Source organism: Callithrix jacchus, chromosome 10 (assembly GCF_049354715.1).
Source record: "Callithrix jacchus isolate 240 chromosome 10, calJac240_pri, whole genome shotgun sequence".
NCBI lineage: Eukaryota > Metazoa > Chordata > Mammalia > Primates > Cebidae > Callithrix > Callithrix jacchus.
The window spans coordinates 47588819-47611821 of NC_133511.1; the positions used below are offsets into that span (position 1 = coordinate 47588819).

General features: G+C 42.4%; 1 protein-coding gene across 9 annotated transcripts in view; it reads right to left on the minus strand.

The window, feature by feature from the left end:
* FAT3 (FAT atypical cadherin 3) overlaps positions 1–23003 on the minus strand; it is a 677903-nt gene that overhangs the window by 56937 nt on the left and 597963 nt on the right. For all 9 annotated transcript variants that reach the window (XM_078339978.1, XM_035265268.3, XM_078339977.1 and 6 more), the window contains 5 exons: positions 12204–12593; positions 9191–9405; positions 6604–6741; positions 5495–5638; positions 2568–2765 (listed from right to left, as the gene is read on the minus strand). In XM_078339978.1, coding sequence (XP_078196104.1) covers positions 2568–2765; positions 5495–5638; positions 6604–6741; positions 9191–9405; positions 12204–12593 — 1085 coding nt within the window. The remainder of the gene's footprint in view (positions 1–2567; positions 2766–5494; positions 5639–6603; positions 6742–9190; positions 9406–12203; positions 12594–23003) is intronic.

Below are 23003 nucleotides of genomic sequence, written 5' to 3' on the forward strand. Positions count from 1 at the left end.
GCTAATCCACAGACACACTTAGTACAAGATGGTTCCCGTGATTGTTATTTTTATTTGTTTTGTTTATTTAGAGACAGGGTCTTGCTCTGCCACCCAGGCTGGAGTGCAGTGATGGTGCAATCACAGCTCACTGTAGCCTTGACCTCCTGAACTCAAGTGATCCTCTCACCTCAGCCTCCTGAGTAGCTGGGACTATCAGTGTGCAGCACTACACCAGGCTACTTATTGTTTTTGTAGAGATGAGGTCTCACTACTTTTTTTGTTTTTGTAGAGATGAGGTCTCACTACTTTTTTTGTTTTTGTAGAGATGTGGTCTCACTTGCCAAGGCTGGTGTTGAACTCCTGAGCACAAGCAATCCCCTGCCTTGGCATACCAAAGTACTGGGATCACAGGTGTGAGCCACCATGTCCACCTGTTGTTTTTATTGCCACCATCACATGCTTTATTTGATGGATGATGTGAATGAGATGTTACAATGTAAAATTCATGGAGGAGGAGATAACTTCAGCAAATTAGATTCAACTTGAAGTCAAACCGTGGAGTGCATCAAAGGAGAGTGATGAGTTTAGACTTTATAGGTCAGAGGTTGCCCATTCATATGTCAGAGGCCAGAAATATAAAAGAAAGGCATGACGCTGGCCAGGCATGGTGGCTTATGCCTATAATTCCAGCACTTTGGGAGGCCAAGACCAGTGGAGCACAAGGTCAAGAGATCGAGACCATCCTGGCCAACACAGTGAAACCCCGTCTCTTCTAAAAAATATAAAAATTAGCTGTGTGTGGTGGCATGTGCCTGTAGTCCCAGCTACTCAGGAGGCCGAGGCAGGAGAATTGCTTGAACCTGGGAGGTGGAGGTTGCAGTGAGCCAAGATCGTGCCACTGCACTCCAGCCTGGTGCCTTGTGACAGAGCGAGACTGTCTCAAAAATAAAAGGCGGCGGTGGGGGCGGGCATCACACTGCTGGGTGTAAAGTGACAGAGGAATGGGCCTGTGGCCAGAGAAGGACTGGAGAGTGGTGTCTGCCAAAAGGTCCTGAAATTCAAAATCTGAGTGTCTGGGGCTGAATTCAGCCTGTAGAGCCTACATTTTCAAACACTAGGAAACCAACAGAGTTTTGGTTTAGGGCAGCGATCAGCAAGCAAACATTTTCTGTAAAAGACGAGATAATATTTTCAGCTTTGTGGGTTAGACAGCCTCTATCACAACATAGGCAGGCTGTCCTATGCATAGAAGGAGTTGTGAAGCATATCTAAATGATTGAGGCTGTGTGCCAAGAAACTTTATTGCTAAAATCAGGCTGAGAGCAGGATGCGGTCCAAGGGCTGTAGTGTACTGGTCCCTGATTAAGGGGAATGACATAATCTAAGTGGACTGATTAATATGGGAGGGGTGAAGGGTCGGGTCAGAAGAGAATGAGGCTGAAGCCAGAGGAAGCACCCAGGAGGCTCCTGCCACAGTAGCATGATGATGGGGCCGTGCAGAACACAGTGAGGCAGTGGCAACGGGAATGTGACTGATGCACACAGGGACAGTCAAAAGGAAGAAAACGCAGGACTCAGTCAGTACGGTGGTTTCAGACAAGGGACTAGGGGGAGAGGACCTTTTACAAAGATTCTAAAACCTGAGATGTGAAATCTGCTCCGTATCTGGAGAGGATTGGCAAACCGTCCTAGTTTCTGTGAGAAGGCACTGAAAATCTCTCCTTGCTTTGAGAACTACACTGATATAAAATTATTTACACAATATTGTTGGAGGAGCGGATGGCAATTGAAGAGTTCATTGATGTGCTTGGAGCTGGCAGTCATTAATTTAGAAGGTTTCACGAGTAAAGTAAGGTGTAATTGACCCAAGATACAATGTATAGAAGTCAGTGCTGTACCAACACCAATAATTACTATTGCTATTATTGCCATCATTAATAATGAGTCTAGGTTGCCCTCTGCAGGCAACAGTGGATAGAAAAAGTCACTCAGTTTCCCTGATGGGATCCAAATCTTGGTATTTGCAGAAATCATACATAGGAACTTTTGCGGGCCCTCTCACTTCCTGCTCCCTCTGTACTCTGCATACCTGCCACTTTGCTTCTTTGTCCCATTTCATGTTACACAGGCCAATGACCATGAGGAACTGACATGTTAGAGATCACTTCCAGCAGAGTCCTTGGTCCCCTCCTGTCTCACCAGGGGAAGGCCTATCAAGCAGAGGCATGACACTGCTAATAGCCTTATGACAGGAAATGGTAGCTGCCCCAAGTGGGGTAATGTGGTGCATAACAGTGTAAAGCAGCAGGAGTTTTTTAAATGCAGATTTAAGCCCAGCGACCATCTGTTGGGCACACCCTACAGGAATGTCCTTCCTGAACAACGATGCTTCCCTCCCTTCCTGTTCAATTTCACACACACAGGTAGCTTTTATTGGTGTGAAATTGAATTTGAGATTAAAAGGGGAACATTCCTGCATGGTAATGAATTATGTTGACTTACTCAGCAAAGAAAAAAATCCACTGAAGGGCACAGAAACAAGCATGAGAAAGAAAGTGTGATGGAGACAGAGTGCGATGCCATACCTGGATACACAACACGTATTCCGGAGACTCTGCATGCTGGAAGACCACAGCCGACCGCAGGATCCCATGAGGGTCCAATACAAACTCCTCCTCTTCATTTCCCGACAAAATAGAGAATGAAAAGGGAGGCCCATTGTGAAAGGAGTCTCTGTCTGTCACCACCAGCTGCAAGATGCTGGTGCCCACTGGCTTATTTTCCTGCATAAAAGAGCAGATATAGTAAAAAGGAAGATAAAATTACACTTTTCTTCACATTGAAAAAAAAAAAAACCATCATTATAGGCTGAGAGTGCTGAGCTAGAAAACTGGGCTTTCAGCTGAAGGGATTCCTGTGATATTATCTTGTCTTCTGAAAACATGCTGGTGTCTGTAAGCATCATGTTTCTTATCTTGGCTGCTTCCCACAACTACCCCGTGGGACAATCCTCTACAGGTGTGAATACAGGACCTGGAGCTGCATGGGTTTACAGGTTCTGAGCATGGGGCTGGGCACACCTTGTCCTGGGTTAGCTGGCAACGCCTGAGCTGACCTGAAGAGCCCCGTTAGGTGTGGGGAGGCACTTCTTCACACACGCGTATCACAACACAATTATCCTGAGGCCCTACACTGAGACACAATGTTACAGCACTGGATTTTCCGGGCGGACATCCTGGCAACTTCCTAGTCAATATACAAAAACGTATTCCCGGTGGAAAACGGGGCTTACCTCATTCTCCAGAACACAGTTTTGCTATGTTCCTTTAGGGAAGAGGATTGGGGTGAAACATACCTCAATTTGACAATAAACAGAAAAGGAATCCTTAATTTCGTCGGAATTTTTGGAAGTCCTGATTCTATTACGTGTTATTTTGCAGAACTTCTCTGCTTTTCTTCCCCCCGTAGGTACAGGAATGCAAAGCTCCTTCTTGGGTCAAAGGTTATCCTCACTTTGAAAATGCCAAATTAAATCGTCTGTAGTGCAGGCATTGGTTTCCTTTCCCCTGTTCAGACTAGCAGTACCACAGCTTGGGCCCAGAGTCAGTTTTATCAGCTAAGGCCTCCTGACATCATGGACGTGAGGATTAAATGCGTTTGGTTTGCAGAGCTGGAGACGACGATACACTACAGTTTGGATGGCAGGCCCAGTCAAGTTTTATGTGCTGAATAAACTTACGAAAACCATGTGTTGGAATAAGAAGGTCATTCTAGGTTGGGAAAAGGGAGGCACATCTTTTGAAGAAGAAAGAGAAAAGGACTTCAGAGACCTCTATTTGGCTCCTTTTCACAAGTGTACTTTTGGTCATCAAAAACTAGACACTGTCTCCCTCTGGAATCAGTCGTGGGACCACCATAGCCATGCATACATGTACTGTTTCACATTGACAACATACTCAGCAGCACGCAAAACACAAGACTGCCTGATTTGTTTGCTCACTCTCTAACAGCTGCTTCCTGCATGGAGTAGAAGGAGAGACACGATGTGGCCCTCAGGGTCACCATCTGAGAAGAAGGGTGTAAGGTAACACAGACACGCCCGCGCTGCGGACAGGGGCCCCACCATCACTCATGGGCTGAGCCTCTCCGTGCTTTTGCTGTTGACCTCCTGTAGCACATTTGAAAACAGTCTGTCAAGCTGATTGATGTGTGTCATAAAACTGAATATTGAGTAGGAGAAGCCCACTTTGTTTTGGGGTTAGCAAACAGGCTATGAGGGCAGACAGCACCCTTGTGAGCAGCAGTCATGGAGAAGACTGAGGTGAGAGAAGGAGAAATGGAGGAATGTGTAGACTCTGGGGAAGCAAGAGTGTGGTGAGAATGCACAGCTGCTGGAAAAAGCATCAGAGAGGAGGGGAAACCAAAACACCACCAGGGAAGGAATCAGATTTCTCAGACAAAGGGGTGGGAACCAGCAGACAGCTGCTTGCTTCAAGGCTGCCTCCCAGTCTGATTGCTGGACAGCTCAGTGGCCCTGGGGTCTGAGAAGATCAGCTATGAATGGTCAGGCTCAAATTCTTGAATGTTATTCCAAAGGGGACCCTCAAGACTGGGCCCACTCACATTTCACCTTCCACCCACAAAGCCCTGGGACTCCTTGGGGGTGATTCTGAGGCAAATTGTATCAGGCAAGAGCTGATTCTCCAGAATACCTGTGGCCCTCCAAGACATGCACATCACTGTCTCCTCTAAGTCCTCTACATTGACAGTATTCCTGGGCTGGATTTCCTGATCCTCCTAAAGCTGGGCTTTCAGCTCCCAGAAACACTGGGAAGTAGAGGACACTCAGTACCTAGCAGTGTGCTCACGAAATAAAAAATAGATGGGAAGAAGAGGCACTCTCTAATAGCAGAACACCAGCAGTCAGTTACTCTATCCTGCCATCTGATTTTAAAGAGCAAGTGAATTTAAAGTGTTAAACGAATTGCTTATGGAAGATTAATTTTAATGACTATTAGCTCTATCCTGATGCCCAATCTATCTTTGACTGATACGATAATGTGTATCAATCTCTGTCATCTTCCAGAACAGCAAAAAGTTGCTTAAAGGCAGCCTGCCATTGGGGAAAGGGAATTCTTTTGCAGAAGACAGTCCCAAGTTCAAATCCTGACTCTGCCACTTACCAGCTGTGTGATCTTGGGTGCACTACTTAACCTCACAAATCCTTAGGTCTTTCAATTATAAAGTGGGGGCCAATCTGCCATCCCTCTTCACAGGTTGTTATGGGGAGAAACAGTGTTCATAAAGCACCTGACACTTGAAAAAAATCCACTCCTCAATAGTTCTCACATTTATTAATCGGTGTGGTAGAAAAACTAGTTTCTTTTCACACTTGCCCTATGAAGGCATAAGACAACATTAATAGTAACAACAAACCACAATGAGTAAACCATAGCAGAGTAAGAAAGTTGAATATCCAGAGACAAGTGTTTGGCAGGCAAGATTTGCTCACCTGAATCACAGCAGTATAGTTGGCAGGTGTAAACACTGGGCTGTTGTCATTCACATCAGAAATATCAATGTTGACAGTTGCAGTTGATGACATTGCAGGAATGCCACTGTCTGCTGCCTGGACAAGCAGAGAGTATCCAGACACCTGCCAAGGTACAAAGGGGTGACAGTAAACAGGTGTAGTGCTTCCTTCCTTCCGTGCATAGACAGAGGAACTGGAGCTTTAGGCTTGGCTTTGTTAAAGATCAACCAGATTTAGTTTGATTTTCTAGACCAGGTGATTCTTGGCACCACTGACATTTGGGTCTGGATAATTCTTTGTTTTGGGGGCTGACCTGTGCATTTCAGGATGCGCAGCGGCATCTCTGACCTTTGTCAAATAGGAGGCAGAAACACGCTGGCCTCATTGTGACAGCCAAATATGTCTCCAAACATTGCCAGATGTCCCCTGGGGTACAAAACCACCCTGGTTAGGACCCAGGCTCTGGGCCTTTGCTCAGTGCAACAGTTGTCACCACTGATCTGTCTTATGTACCAATGTTAATATTTCTAGAGTTATGAGCATGTGTCAACCAGTAGAGTCTGTCTGCTTTTCAGCATCACTACCATGCCATCCTTTTCCATATTTAATTTCCCTTTGAAGATGCATATTTTTGGTCAAAAAGACAATATTTAGAAACTTCATTTAACCTGGGATGGAGGAATTTTTTGGACTATTTTTCTGACCTAGATGCCTTCAGGTAATCTTTTTGTCTCTGCTCACTGAGGGCTACAGTTGTTCATAAGGTCAGGACCACAGGGTCCCAACCATGAAAGTATTTTTCTGTCCCCCTGCTCTAGGCAGGACTAAAATTCAAACCACCTGAAAAGATAAATATGTGCCTTTTCTTTAAAACCTCCATATGTAAGAGATTGATAGAATTTTCTACCTATAATAGATGCTGGCCAAGGTCTAACGCTCATATTTCATGCTGCATTTTAGCCCATCCTTACCTACTTTTCATGAGTTAGAATGGAAAATCTTACCATTTATATCCCTGGAGCTTGTGCCTCTGATTCCAGGAGAGGGGTAGATATAGATGGGAAGGAGACTGTCCTAAACTATCTTACCCGTTCCCGGTCCAATTTCTTCTTAACTTTCACAAGTCCCAAGACAGGATCCACAGTAAATTCATTGTCCCGATCTCCGTTCACAATGGAAAAATGAATCTGGCCATTGGGTGGGCTGTCTACATCTTCTGCTATTAGCTTCATGGAAAACAAGCATAACAAAGAAAAGGCATGACACAACAGAGCAAAGGTTGATTCTTAGGGTCCCATGTCTGCTTAAATGGGTGTGGCTATGACAGTTTTCTCAGGAACTCTGCTCTCTAATGCTGGTGATCAAGCCACAAGCAGAAGGGATGATTGGTCGGCTGAAGGAAGGTGACATCAGGTCCACAGCTGCCATTTTATTTCTGTGTTAATTTTCACCTGCCCATAGCCTGATGCCTGTTAGGCCTGAGTTTTCTCAGGGTTTGAGACAGTATGGTTAGAACCCAAAGCTAACGGAAAGCAATGCTTTGATTTCTTCCCAATCCTGCAAGGAATGGTCTCTGCCATCGAGTCAGGGATTCTCTAGGCCTATGCATTTCCATGTTAAGGAAGCCAAGAAAGTTCCCCTTCTCACACAGCAAATATACTGTCCCTGTCGATTGCTCCAGGTTGATGATGTTGAAATTTATATGTATGGAAACAGTCATGTACTTTCCAGGAAAGAGAGTGGGCCTGAGGAATGCACTTCTGATGTGTAAGGAATGCACTGTCCTCCAGCAGAGGGCTATTTCACCCTCATCCTGCAATGAGATGACTTGGATGGAAGGGACCTGCCAGCCAAAGGATGGGGAAAGATGGTGGGGAGGGGACTCATTGTTCCAAAATGTAATTTGTGCTCTATGAGAATCTGAGTTCTCAGGATACAGGGCTTGTTCTTACTGTTAGAAAAAAAATCCTTCTGGAAAAGGCTCCTTTAAGAGTGGCCAATCAACAGTCACTAGAGTGAATCGGCAACCAACAGAATAGGAAAAAAATCTTTGCAGTTTACCCATCTGACAAAGGGCTGATATCCAGAATTTACAAAGAACTCAGACTTACAGGAAAAAAACAAGCCCATTCAAAAATGGGCAAAGGATATGAACAGACACTTTACGAAAGAAGACATATATGAGGCCAACAATCATATGAAAAAATGCTCATCATCACTGGTCATCAGAGAGATGCAAATCAAAACCACATTGAGATACCATCTCACGCCAGTTAGAATGGCGATCATTAAAAAATCTGGAGACAACAGATGCTGGAGAGGATGTGGAGAAAAAGGAACACTTTCACACTGTTGGTGGGAGTGTAAATTAGTTCAACCATTGTGGAAGACAGTGTGGCGATTCCTCAAGGCCTTAGAAATAGAAATTCCATTTGACCCAGCAATCCCATTACTGGGTATATATCCAAAGGACTATAAATCGTTCTACTATAAGGACACATGCACACGAATGTTCATTGCAGCACTGTTTACAATAGCAAAGACCTGGAATCAACCCAAATGCCCATTGATGATAGACTGGATTGGGAAAATGTGGCACATATACACCATGGAATATTATGCAGCAATCAGAAATGATGAGTTTGTGTCGTTTGTAGGGACATGGATGAATCTGGAGAACATCATTCTCAGCAAACTGACACAAGAACAGAAAATGAAATATCACATATTCTCACTCATAGGCGGGTGATGAAAAATGAGAACACATGGACACAGGGAGGGGAGTACTAAACACTGGGGACTATTGCGGGGGAAAGGGGAGAGCCAGTGGGAGGGGGAGCTGGGGAGGGATAGCCTGGGGTGAAATACCAAATGTGGGTGAAGGGGAGAAAGGAAGCAAAACGCACTGCCATGTGTGTACCTATGCAACTGTCTTGCATGTTCTGCATATGTACCCCAAACCTAAAATGCAATAAAAAAAAAAAAAAAAAGAAGAGTGGCCAATCAGTCTTAGATTTGCTCCCAATTGTAGCTGCCTAACTCTGCGTGTCTGTGTGTGTAGGGGGAAGAGGGACAGGGATTCTATTGTATCTTCAGTAATCTAATAATTTTAAAACATAAATTGACAAATCATAGTTGCATATATTTATGGGGTACAAGGTGATGGTATGATTTATGAACACGATGTGTAATAATTAAATCATCTAATTAACATATCAATCATCTCAAATACCTAACATTTTTTGTGGTAAGAACATCTGAAACTTACTCTTAGCCATTTGGAAATGTATAGTATACTGCTATTAACTATATTCATCATGCTGTGCAACAGTTCCCCCCAAAAAGAAAAAAAGAATTATTCCTCCTAGCCACCTAGTAAACTGTCATCTAAGTTCACATCTAAGTAGGGGGCCATCATTAAAAAGTAGTTCCATGGTCTCTTTCGTTTTCTCAAAAAAGATATGGTCCTGGGAAATAAGTGATTATAAATCTATCAGACTCGTCCTAATATACACATTACAGAAGGAGCCATAGAAACATGGCTCCTATTCTTGGGGACAAATGGAGACTGAAAGGGGGAAGTGTGAAGAAAATCCAAGATAGATTTTTCTCTTCACTTTATTGTGGATGGCTAGTCCCAGACATCTAGAACCATCCCCAACCCCAGGTACCTACCAAAATAACAGAGTCTCCCACCAAGGCATCTTCGCTGATAACCGCACTGTAGATGTCTTGGCTGAACTTGGGAGGGTTGTCATTAACATCCGTGAGGTTGATGTTGACCGTGGCCACAGCACTGAGAGCTGGGGTGCCCCCATCTTTGGCTTCCACTATCAGGTAAAACCTTTTGCATAGTTCATAGTCCAGGACTTCGGAGACAGAAATACCACCTTTGAAGAAAAGTGGGGAGCTTTATATTTGATAGGAAAAAACACTGGTCAGCAATTCTGTAATCATGATAATATTTATACCATCCTCTCCAGCCAAGAATTTTAGATATTCAGGAATTTGTTTATTTAATGCCTTACTGAAAGTATTCCAGAAGTCTGATTAATGCTGTCAGTGAAAGCACAGCTATCCATCAAACATAACGCTGAGGAAATGAAAAGTCTTTACATGTTTCTGTAACAGTTTATGAATATCTCTTAGCAGCTTGAAAATCTCTGGCATCTTTACCCTCACACAACTAACGAGTCGGAAACAGAAACAAGCATCCCTGACACGTGTCTTCAGATTCCTCAGGTGGACACAGGAAGACCACGAATGAGCTGAGATGTGTGGATGTGATGGTATGACCGCATTCTTGTCAGCAAGTAAATACTTGCAGACTTGGCTGAATTGAATTAACCTCAAAGATGTCTTGCCATGTTAAAATACATTTACCTAAAACAATTATGGCACAAAGAGGGCAAAGATCTCAGAAATCTCAAGATATAGTGACATAATGGAAAAGGAACTACCTGGAAATCAGACAGCCCGGCAGCCACATAATGAGTTTAGTGCCCACATCTACAGATGATAATGTCCATGTCACAGAATGGCTTAAATAAGTAGAACATGTGAAAGCAGGTGTTGGTGCTATATCCCTCCCATCCTAGCCCTTTCTGGGGAGGTAACCCAATCCTGCATTCTGCAGTCAGTCATTGTATTGCCTGCAGAACACTTCTCAAGGGCATCTACTTTCCTCCCATCCAGTCAACAATCATTAGGACTGGCGAGAAGGTCATGCCCATTTACATTTCCAGACAGACAACTTCTCTAGTCGCTAAGACTGCCAATAGGCACCTTCTACTTAAGGCAAGACACAGAAATCATACCTGTAACAAGAGCCTCTTTCTCCCCATAATTAAGTTATCTTAGCACTTACCACCGCTATTGCTTATTTTGCATCCCAGTCTTGCTAACCAGTGCTAAATTTAAATAGCACTTAGCTATTTCACCATGGTGTTTATATACAGTGGCCATAACTAGACAGATTAAGGCCAACACGTATTTAAATGAGGAAATCCTCATACAATTTATTTGAGGTAATGACTTTCAGAAACAGTTATTGCCCGAAGAAGCTGTGATGCAATTCCTCCGTCAATATTTTCACCTTCCAATACAATACTTAAGGGTTAGGCCTCTATTTCTTGTATTTTTGGAATCCCTACAGTATAGCAGTATTATATTACATTAGAATGTGCATTCCAGGGGCAGAAAGATCTGAGTTCAGATATTGGACAAACCATTTATTAACAGTGGACACTGCAGTAATTATTTACTACTATGAAGTTCTGTTTTAACTTAATAAGAGCCTGACATATTTGCCATGATGAAAACACATTGCTAATTATGATGATTTCTTGTTTATATTTACTGGATTATCCAAAGGAAAATTGACCTCCTTTGCCACCTTGCTCAACAGGTGCATACTCCTTCAGTGATGAGGGAACTATGCTCAAAGGCTGGAAGGTGAGAGACTCACTTTTGTTATCTGCAAATGGGAACTGCCTTGACTGTTAATAGGGGAACTGGGAAATAAGTGAGAATATCCACAAAAGGACTTTGGAACAGGAATCTAGACACTCTGAAAATACCAGGATGAGTATGTTTGGTCTTTAAAAAAATCCAAGCCTGTTGTCTAGAACCATCTTTATTTGGCTGAAGCACCTCTAATACTTTGTAACTCGCTGGTGAAGAGAAAACCCCATGGTTCTCTCTAGTTATTTTGAAGTAACCCTTTTCCCCTAGGAAATGCTACACTCCCTCAGAGTTGGAAAAGGGTGTGGTGAGAAATGACAGTGTTCTGACCAGGAATTGTGAACTAGGTTCAAACAGAGCACCAGTCCCAGCTCACTGATGGATTCTACTTGCGGTGCTGGATTGAGAAGGCTGCATATCTCCATGCAGATCACTTATCAATGTCTGCCTCGGCAGGTGATGAGAGAGGGGTAGTCCAGGTGTGGACAGTTGTACATGGAGGCTCATCCCCAGGAGCACTTTCCAACATGTGCACATATGACTTAGGTAAAAACCCATAACATCAAACAGAAAAGAGAGATAAACAAACTCTTGTTCTTAGAATACAAATACTATTTTCTTTCCCCATTGAGAAACCACTTTGCTGTCCCTGAGCCCTGCCATCTAGATATCCTGGAGTCAACCTGGGGGTCAGATATTTGCTAAGTAAGCCCACAGCAAGGAGCTTACAATTTAGCAGGAGGCATCCTTAGAAGCTGGAGGGCACTCCGGGGTCTGCATGTGGGCCCTGCTACCAGATTTGTTTCTTCTGTGAAGGAGGTAAGAGGAGGAAAAAGTCCACTAGGAAGGGTTGCCAGAGTATTAGGAGGAGAAGCAGAATATAGTGAAGCCCTGAATGTTTTTCTTCTTTTTTGAAATAAGGTTTTGCTCTGTTGCCCAGGCTGCAGTGCAATGGCAGGAATGTGGCTCACTACAGCCTCTAACTGCTGGGCTCAAGTAATTCTCCCACCTCAGTGTCCCAAGTAGCAGGGACCATAGGTGCATGCCACCATGTGTGGCTAATTTTTTTCAAAATTTTTGTAGAAACAGGGTCTCACTCTGCTGTCCAGGCTAGCCCTGAACTCCTGTACTCCCTGGATCCTCCTGAGTTGCCTCCCACACACCATGTGTGAGCCACCATGCCCAGCTAAAGCTCTGCATTCTAAGTATGGTGCTATTTACCCACCTGTCTTGGGGTGGATCTTAAATTTTCCTTGTTCGTTCCCAGACCGGATGAGATAAGTAATCTCAGCATTTGTGCCGATATCTTTGCTGGTGGCAAAAACGGCTAGGACTTGGGTGCCAGGCGAGGTGTCCTCAGGCACCATCACTAGGTAGTCCCTCCTCTCAAACACGGGGGGGTTGTCATTAATGTCCAGGATGGTGATGGTGACAGTAGTGAGAGATGACAGGGACTGTCCAGGACTCTGGTCGGTGGCCCGCACGCTGATGTTGTAAGAAGACTGCTGCTCTCGGTCCAGTGGCTGCTCCAGGATGATGATGCCAGATGAGCTGTCAATGGAGAAGACCCCACCAGCTGAGTCTGCCAGGGAGTACACTACCTTCCTATTGATGCCTGTGGGAAAGACACAGGAACATGAGTTGGAAAGAACATGGCTGGATGATCTGCGCTGGAATGTTACGGCTTTGCAGACCTTCGAAGAATCATAACAAGAAAAATAGTTATGACAGAAACAGCTGTGCTCATACAAAAATGTAAATTTTAGTTTGTGGGGAAAAAATGCAATTAAAAGGCAAAGAAACTGGGAAAATACTGGAAACAGATATCAGAAATAGTTGGATAGTCCTAATATACAACAGGCTCCCCACAAATCTTTAAGAAAAACTCTCAGAGGCTAATAGATGCAGGGGTAAAGATGTGGCACAGAAAGAGAAATAGAAACCAACCAAAATCAATTGATTATGTCAATGCTGGCTTATTTAGAATCTACCAGGCACTTTCTATGGGCTGGAGAGTCTAGCAATAGACAAGTCCAACATTTCTTGAGATTTTACATTATAGTGAGGCTGTAGTGGTGGTGAGGTGGAAGCCACTGGTGGGCTGTAAGATGGGAGTCATAAGATGTGACGTAGATTTTAACAGTATCCCTCTGGCTTCTGCTCATGAACAGATGGAAGGGCAGCTAGAGAGAAAGGGAAACCAGTCAGCAGTCTCCTACAGCAAGACAAACATGTGATTGTGGTGGCCTGAACAAGGCAGATAGTGTTGCAAGTGGTGAGAAGGAGTCAGGTTCTACATCTGTGCTAAGTACCCAGGTGGCGAGACATGAGGGGGTCCTGGTTGTATTCTGAACTTGAAGGGGGCAAGAGTGTTTTGTATGTGGAGCTGGCAGGACATAGGATGTGAGAGAAACAGAGGCTTCTAGAATGACCCTTAGGCTTTGGCCTGAGCAACTGGAAAGAGGGGCTTGTCATTAGCTGAGATGGGGAGGGCTGCAGAAAGACTAGGTTTTTCTGGACAGATTAACTATGAGATGTGCATCTGATATTCAAGTGCAGATATCAAGTAGGAAGTTACATAGAGAAGGCTGCAGTTCAGAAGAGAGGGCCAAGCTGGAGCTACAAATTTGAGTGTTGTTGGTATACAGATACCACACAAAGCCATGAAAATGAATGAGGTCACAAGGGATTATAGAGGGAAAAATGAAATCCAAGGGTCAGTGAGCCTAGAGCACTCCATCGAGGAAGGGAGAGGATCTAGTCAGAGGGTGCTCTCCTGCCCTATGATTTCAAAAAATGTACTTAGTGACCAAAATACCATTTTATGTTATTATGAAATAAAGCTGAAACAATAAACTAGGAAATGTCCATCTATAACCAATGAATTATTGAATAATGTTTGGACTGACTTCTGGTTCTGAATATTGATTTACCTGGTTTCATTAGAGGATCTCAGCACTTCAAAACAGTTTATAAACCTCAAGTTCACTTTAGTTGTCAGGATTTATAAGAAGTAAATTGTAACAGCCTTGTAGGCTGAACAAGCACCATTCTGATCCTAAATACTCTTAATGAAGATAGTCATTAGTCAGAGGACTTTAGATATGACAACCATCTGAAAATATCTTTTGAGAATCACGGAACCTTAGAATATAAGCTCTTAGAGGGGAGGGCCTAGCCATGTGTTTTTTTTTTTTTTCTAACACCTCATTTGGCAATAATAAGAGCTAAACATTGTACTTTCCCAATGTACAATTTCCCTTAAGTCCAAATTCCCAGCAAACCAATAAAATCATATATCTGGAGGGATGACATAAATTGCATTATGTAGCTTTAACCAAAAGGTCAACGCTGAGAGCCTGTTCTTGGTTCCATTCCAGAGAGTCCATTTTTTTCCAAAATTTCATCATTTACTTTTTTTTTCCCAAAACAACTGCCCTGTGATGTATAAACATCAATCTGTGATTTTATTGATGCTGGGATTAAAAATAAGAAGGCTTTCCTCTTCTCTTGCTGCCTTCTTGAAATGAGGCTCCAGAGCAGACATTTAGGGATGCTTTCTGGCTACTTCTGGAGTGGCTACAAGATTAAATTCTTCAACATAAATTCCTGAGGTGAATACACAGAGGGTTGCACAGGTGATCAAGCTTGTACCTGGAAAACAATAGCCCTGTCTGGGTGTTAGAATAGATTGTGTGCCCTGGAAGCTGCCTTGACTGATTCAGTGGTCTCAGGATGCCTCTCAAAGTCACAAAAATGCATTTATGGAAACACATCAGCGATTGACATAAATACACCACACAGGTTTTCAAATCACATACATTCCCTACAGAATTAACATTCACCCCCAGCATATGGTACGCTGCTCTTGCCAACAAGAAGAGCAGGCAGGAAATTCATGCGGGGACTTTCATTAGTGCATGTGCTGGGAGCTACAAAATCCCTTCCACTGATGCATTCACCAAGGACTTGTCTGGTGTGACCTGCGTTTTTAGGTAGGCATGAGGAACAACATGCAAAGTCCTGTTTTCCCTAAGCTCTTCGTCTGATACCCTTAGGGATTTGAGGAGATCTCAGCTTGGAAAATTTTTCTCTTCAGGCCTGAAGATGAGTTAGGGAAGAAGGTAATTTCTGACACACTGTTCTGAAAGCCATGGTGCTGTGAATAGCTGAGTGAGGAGAGGTAGGGGCTGGATTTGCACACTGCAGCTCTCTGCAGCAGCAAGGCCAGAAGGGAAGATGCTTTTAATAGCTGCCTGCATTTTCTTCACTGGGACAGACAGCTGGAATCTAATTGTATCACCTCTGTTCGAGGCCTGCAGCTTTCTCTTCAGCTCTGTTTAGAGGCACTCAGCTGGGTTTTGATCCCCTAGGCAAGAGATTCTGGGTTCTCCAAGCCTCCTGCTTAGCTGACTAGCCCTGTTGGAGTGCTGCGTTTACAGGACTGACATTAATCAGCCACAAAAAGAGCATGGCTCCCCTCCGGGCAGATTCTGTTAATTCAAACTCCATGACAGGGTTTTTCTGCTTTACCATAGCAGAAAACCATCCCTTCCTCCCCAAGTTGCTGACCCACACTCCTTATACATTTTGCTTCTGACAATATCTGGGGCATTCACATCAAGAGAAACTGGAAGATTTATTGTTCCTCTCTCCTTTCTCTTACCAATCAGACTGAAAAGGAAGCAAGACCAGAAAGGGGTGGGAGAGACCCAGGCCAAAAAACCTGCTAAATGGCATTGCTTAGGATTTGCTAGCTCTCAAGAAAAGAGCAGGATATATTTTTGGGAGCATATTAAAACTCCAATTTAGACACAATTGCAATGGATTTCAATAATTTTTAGAAATAAAGAAGCCTAACTGCCAGTTTGGAAACAGTATTTTTGGGGTAGCATTTGGGTCTTTGCCATGTTCTTGGGCAATGGGGTGTCATCTCTGTTAAATGAATTCAGGTCATGTTACTAAAGTGGACACTTTTTATCCAAAGGGGTTTGATAACTGCCATCCTTCAAATTGCTATCCCTTTCTACATACACAGCAGAAATGATGAACCCAAGCAGATGACTTGCTTGCTAATTGGTCTACTGCTCCTACTGCATGTCATGATGTGTTACATTAAGGTATAACATGAATCCATCATTTTGCCTCTATGTTTTTAACTATGTAATTCTCTTCTCCAATTTGAGCCTAATTTAATGAGGATGGAGATACTTAGCTTCTGTAAATGTTGAAATGCCAGGCTACCAAGAGAAGTGTGACTTTCATTGCAAGTGAAGTTTCTGCATATTATCTGTGGCAAATGGAGCAGACAGGCCTTCAGAGAATTGAAATCAAGGGAAAAGAGAATGATTAAAATCTCTATTTGCTCAAAGAAAGTAATAGGTAGTGGCACTTTGTGGAGTGGGATAGGAGAAAGAAAATAGCACATAAAAATTCCTGGCAGGGAAGGCTGTGAAATTCTGGAATGGGTATAAAGACATCTATATTCTGTCTCTTGGAAGGTTTTTAAATGGAGTCCAGGTTCCTCGCAATGAGACAAATGGAAAATTGGATGTTTTGGACATGGGACTGTTCATAAAAGTCAGTTTTAAACTCATTAAAATGAAGGAAATGTGGTCTAGTACTGGAAGACAGGGGACTTTGCTTCTAGGCCATAGTCTGCCCAAACTACACAAGTCCTTAGTCAAGTCCCTTTACTTTCCTGGGTCTGCATTTCTAGAGTGGCAGAACCCAGGTCAGTTGAGGTCTAAGATTACTTTTCCAGCAGTATAACTCATTTCCAAGTTAAATAAAGGGAGCTGGTTTCATTTCTATTTCCAGTGAATGCTCCCTGCAACTGCTCATTAAGTCACTGGACCTGGGCCTAAGTGGGCCAGCATCAACAAAGAGAAAATCCACACTCAGCTGGACATGACAGCTATTAGAATGTGCATTTTCATGACAAGCTATTAGAATCTTCAGGATGGAATGCATTCGCTTAAATGCTCAAAATTCACACATACAGCTTATAGTTATACAGGTTCTTATACTTCAGTGAGAAATAACCCCCAGTGATAGGATCATCCTTAGGGCTCTAACCTACCAAGTGCCAGAATAACTTAGCTTTAAATCTGAGATTGCTAAAGGTGTTAAATTCAGCACTGAAACCAAACGGCAAGAGTCACCAACACAGCTATTTTTGACTTGGTCTTTAAGAAGTATTTTCTATTCTCCTTCTGAGATCAGAATCCCTAAATTTAAGGAATCAGCCGCAGCTGTGTTCTGCCTGGTTTGGTGTCTTATGCTGGTGGCAGCCCTGACTCCTCTGCAGGCTCTTGTCTCTGACATTCAATCCTATGTCTTCCGCTACCTGCACGGGATCTAGTCTACAAGTGGCACACAAAAAACGTGGGTTGCACTAAGCTGGTAAACTGGTTTTTATAAAGGGATTTTATAAAGGGATTTACACTTAAAAGGAGTAGGCATCCGGGGAAGAAATAATCTGAAGCAATTTGAACAAACATAATTGCTCTAATCTCTAAATTTTGTATCAACTTTATTAAGGTGTCATAATTTACATGTCATAACGTTAGTACATTTTAAGTCTCCACCTAATACATTCTGACAAATGTCTACCTTCATGGATCCACTGTCCTCATCAAGATCTAGAAGACTTCAATCCCTCTTTAGGTTCCTCCATGTCCTGTTGCAGCTAGTTTCTCAATCTCATGCCACAGGCAATCTAAGGAGTTGGTTTTGAACCAACACTCTGTCCTGGCTTTATTAATAGCTATTCATCTGTGTTTGAAATACCACAAGTATGGTTAGATTTCAGGCGTGGTGATTGCCTCACGCTCTTATTTAAGCTGTAAGAATTATCCTTTGAAGAAAAATGATCAACAAAGCTTGGGTTCTTGAGTATATCATTGCATTCCTTTGCTATGGCCTTATTTTTAAGACAGTGTTGTTTCTTCTGAGAAGTGGAAGGTTTCTGTCCTCCTTGCAGGAGACACTGGCTATGACACTTCCATTTAATAAGGACTTGCCAAGTGCCCCCTGTCTGCCTGACTACTCTAGGCATTGAGTTGGGAGTCAGTAGAGTCCCAAAGACATCATCCCTAACTCTGGAAGCTTCGCAACTTGGTGAAGAATTACTTGAACTAGACATAGTAGCTTAGAGGTTTACTTTTCTGCATGTCACCCCCCGCCCCACCGCCGCAAACTTCCTCTCTCACATAAATTGGAATGCTGGGTTGTTTTGATTCTGCCTCTGAAATATCTCTTGAATGTCTCGTGGCCAGGTGAGGCTCTCATTCTCTCTTGCCTAGATGACTGTAAGACACTCCGAATTGCAAAATGCAGCAGAGTTGATACCCTGTTGTCTGAACTTAGCCCGTGTTAAGTTTCTAAAACCCTGGATCCAGGCTTGCCCCAGCTTCTCAAACAGTCACTGACTTTCAACTTCTTATAAACAGAAGCAAAAACTTTTGAGAATGGCACTCTAGTCCTTTGCAATCTGGTCCCAACCCCCTTTTCCAGTGTCATCTCCAGGTCCACCTCCATCCTGTAGTGTCTACCACAGTGCCATCTGAAGGCCCCACACACATCTACTTCCACAGCCCCGCACTTGTGTTTCGCTCTCTACTCCAAATGTTCTCTTCCCTCTTTCTCCTATAAAAATCCTATATGTCCTTTAAAGAGTCTCTCTCCTATGGGACAGTGCCCTTAATTTCCCCAATTATTTCCTCCTCTGTGTTCCCTTCATGTTATGTTTGGCTCTATTTTTGCATTATCATTAGTTATATGTATATTCCCTCTCCCACTAGGTTAATGTACCTTTTAGGTAAAGGGACTGTGTCTTATTATCTCTGAACCTCAATACAGAGCATAGAGCCTGGCACATAGAGAGCAATGAATGTTGAACTGCAGAAGAAACAAACATGGAACGAAAGCAAGCATACATTCCTGCTAACATAACACATGCAGGTGATACACACAGGACACACATATGTCCACTGCAAATGCACATGCTGAAAGAATTAAATAACCTTGAAAAAGGGCAATGTGGAGAAGTGCTTTCTTTTGTTAAGGAATGTTTAATATTTTACTGTTTAAAAATGTATATGAAACATTCATATATGTATACAAAGGTTTTGCTAAATAGATGTTTGCTTTGTGAAAAAAAACTGGTACCTACACAATTTTCCAAAAATGAGACTGGTTGAGTCCATCATGCCACAATCATATGATGTATGTAGAATACTATGTACAATGTCACATAAAAATGTAAAAAGAATATATAAGGACATTGAAATATGTTTGCAACAAGTTACAAAATAATACCTAGTGAATGAGCCTACTTTTGTGAAAAAATAAAAAGCCAGAAGGGATTTCTATCAAAATGGTAACCATGGTTAAAAGTGACTTGTTTTCTTTTTTGCTTATCCTTGTAGGTTAACAGCATGTTTGTGAACACACGGCATGTTTGTAATAAATAAACTATTATAAAAATATGTACATGAGAAATAATTCTTTAATATCAATTTTGGAGAGCAATCAAATACTCAAGTTATTTTTCAGGACAGTTCAATTCTCAACATACATACCACTCAAAATTGCAGAAAAGATACATATTGTATAGGCTACTTTTTCTGGATATTTATATTCTTTATTATAGTTCGTCTTCAGAAAGACACTGGCTTTACATATAAAATCACTTTTGTCAAAGGTCTCATTATAAATTTATTTCAAAGAATATGGTTTAAAAGTGATTTTCATACTTGAGGAAAGAAAATGGCTAGCCTAAAATTCTTCTCTCATCCTCTGTGGAAGGCAAACAAAATCCCATTATAGTGAAACAGCTTAAACTAACGGCTCCTTTTTCTTGTTTGAAATATGTCTGTGGATGATATGAAATAAAATGGAAAGTGGCCATGAGGAGGCCCATGGAATTAGCAATTACTTTTCCAGTTGGCAATTAATTTTACATAGACTCCCTAATTACTTCTGTTTTAAGCGCCTTTTAAAAGTTCTTCATTGGGTGATGACTAAAGCTGGCACATTCCCAAGGGCACAATACCAACTCTTGGGGTTGGTAGGCCCTTGGTTTTCTGAAATTCAAAAAACACAGAAGGTAACATTAGTCACAGAGACCAGGAGACCCTGATGACTGCACCAAAAATCTGCCAAGGACTTGCCAGTTGAGCTGGCTGTAGCTCTGCTGAGTAGAAGTGACAACACGATTGCGTGCAAAATAAAAATGCAGGTCCTCTTGTTCAAACAGTATTAAGAACACTCAATGCAAGCCAGAGGAGAGCATTAAGTGAAACAGGGCCCTTCCAAACGAGGAGCACTATTTGACTGTACACCCATAAAATGGGCCCCATTGTTGGATGAGATTATAGTTATAACTTCTGAGATACCTAAAAAGCTGCGGCTCATCTGGGCATCTATGGCTTAGCATTTTTCAATTATCTATGGCTTAGCATGATGCTACTCTTGGGATGATTAAGTGTAACTAAACTAATTCATCAAGTAATACTCAAAACTCTATCTTTATTGGTACATGGAATATCTATGCTGGATAGTTATCCAACAATCATGCAACAGGTTTTCTATATGGGCAACTAAGTGTAACCACTGGACCCATTCATTCATTCATCCAATAAATACTTAAGGACTCCTGCTGCATGGCGGGCACTGGGGACACAAAGGATGGCTCCCAGCACTTATGTCCTCTCAAATGGCTCTCATTTCTCAGGAGACAAACATGTATAGAGTTGACTATTGGAGAGGGGTGGTCAAGGGAATTTTCTCAGAGAAACAAACAACTGAATTGAGTCCTGAAGGAAAAATAGGAGTTGTCAGTAGCAAAATAAGGTGGAAAAGTGACAGGAAGAAAGGGCATTTCAAGTGCTGGGACTATGTGTGAAATTAACCATGCTGAAATTTCAAGATATACTCACAGAAGGATAAAGGGTTCAGCATTGCTAAATCCCTAAGTTTAGAACAGTAGAAGCTGAAACTGTCTATTTTCAGAGCCAGCTGCAAGTTACCAGAGCTGTTATAATCTATTATAGTTAATGTAAACTAGAAACTGGGCCTAAGTTAATGGATAAATTAGCAGCAAGAGAAAAAGAGATTGGAAGAAGCCAGGTGAAGCGGATGTATGGGTGGGAAGTGTTCTGTAATATGTGAGAAGTTATTAAAAGAACTTAGGAGCAGATGATGGACAACATAATCGTGCCTGTCAAGGAGGCTTCACAAGGTGAAGTGATAGGATGTATCCTGCAGCAAAGCTGATAAGCACACTTCACTGAGCCCCAGCATGCCCTGAGAGGCAGGAAGTCAAAGCTTGGGGTCCTTGGATTTTCTGCAGAAAATGCCCAGGGGTGGATGGAGATTTTTCCAGCTATATTAGTACTCCCTTAAATTGGTCCTCTGCATTGCTGAGTGTTAGATCAGGATTGATCCAAATTAGCAGCTCAGAGCCTTTTTCTTTTTCTTTTTTTAACCAACCTGTGGCATTTACAAATGAGGTGGCACATGAGTGAGAGAGCTTCTGGGAAAGAACCATTGTGATCAACTGTTAGGGGTCAGAATTCCCTGCTAATAGGTGATTGTGCTAAAACACTTCTTTAAGATATCTCCTTTTGGGGAGGAATTAGCTGTTTTCTTTGACAGGACCCCTGTTTGGAAGAAACTGGATGTTTAAAAGGGTAGTAATAACAACTTACATATGTCAAAGGCAAAATCTTCTAAATAGGGAAAGGCATTACAGTCAACTACATAGAAAAAAAAAATGGCCAGCTCTCTCCCAGACTTTCTGAATCAGGTTCTGGAGGCGGAACCCTGGCCAGTTTGTTAGTTTAACCTGTTTATTTAAAAAAACCCTATAGAGAATTCTGACACAGAAATGGTAGCATGTCATGGCCATGCATCTGGTGGCAGGCACTGTAGAAGGTGTCCTGACACTGGAAGTAGATAAAGAATTCAGGGAGGGGTTTATGGGGCCCAGAGCCCTTTCCTCAGATCACTATCCATTTAACAGATGCCTTGGGAGAAGCCACTTAATCTTTTTGAACCTCAGTTTCTCCATCTATAGGTGGGAGCATGCAGATCTGTTCATTCCCTGGCATGATCACATGCATGTTTTCTGAGCTCTCTAGAGAAACCCTTCATACACAAGATGATATTTTTGATATCTACCACAGACAAAAGGCTTCAATCACAATGTCCTCCAGAGAATGACTCATGTTTCTCAGTCTTTAGGGAGGATTATTAAATTTTTACTGACATTTTAATAATCCCTTAGCCACCTTCAAAGATTTAATGCTTCAGAGAATAACATCTTTGGGAAGGGGGTAAAATGCATTAAATCACTGCCCTATGCAACTTAGACATAACAATTTTCTAAGGTACTAGGAAAAAACAGAATAGATGCTACTTAAGAGAAAACAGGATGAAATCAGAATGGAATTAATCTGTTTCAAAACATTTTCTGATAGAAATTACTGGAGTATAGAAAAAAGCATTTGGCTAAGGTGATGATAACCTCCTTTTGGATCCAGCTTTGCCACCAATTAAGTCATCTTGGGAAAGTCTCTTTGTCTCTGGACCTCAGGATTTGACTGGATTTTGTCTCAGGGTCTTTCAGTAGTAACATCCTAAGATCTAATATGATGGCATTTCCATAAGAAGTGGGCTAGTGCCCCAGGGAGGGGTCCATGAATCCATGAGAATAGCAACAAGGAACGGCAAACAGCTTTCCAGTATCATTCATCCCTGCCTATGTCAAATAGCTGTGCTCCCAACACAGATACACTGCTCCTCCCCAAGGTGGGCCCCATTTTAATTGCCACTGATTTGCACTAGAGCCCTTGTTTTTTGGAGAATGAAGCCTGTGAAAAGATAATGGTTATGATCAGGGAATCTCAAGTATGTGTGGACAGACTTGAAGATGCCCATGCACTTGCATTATTATACGGGTTCTCTCTTGCTTCATGCCAAATTACCCCAGAACTTAACAGCATAACACAACAAATAC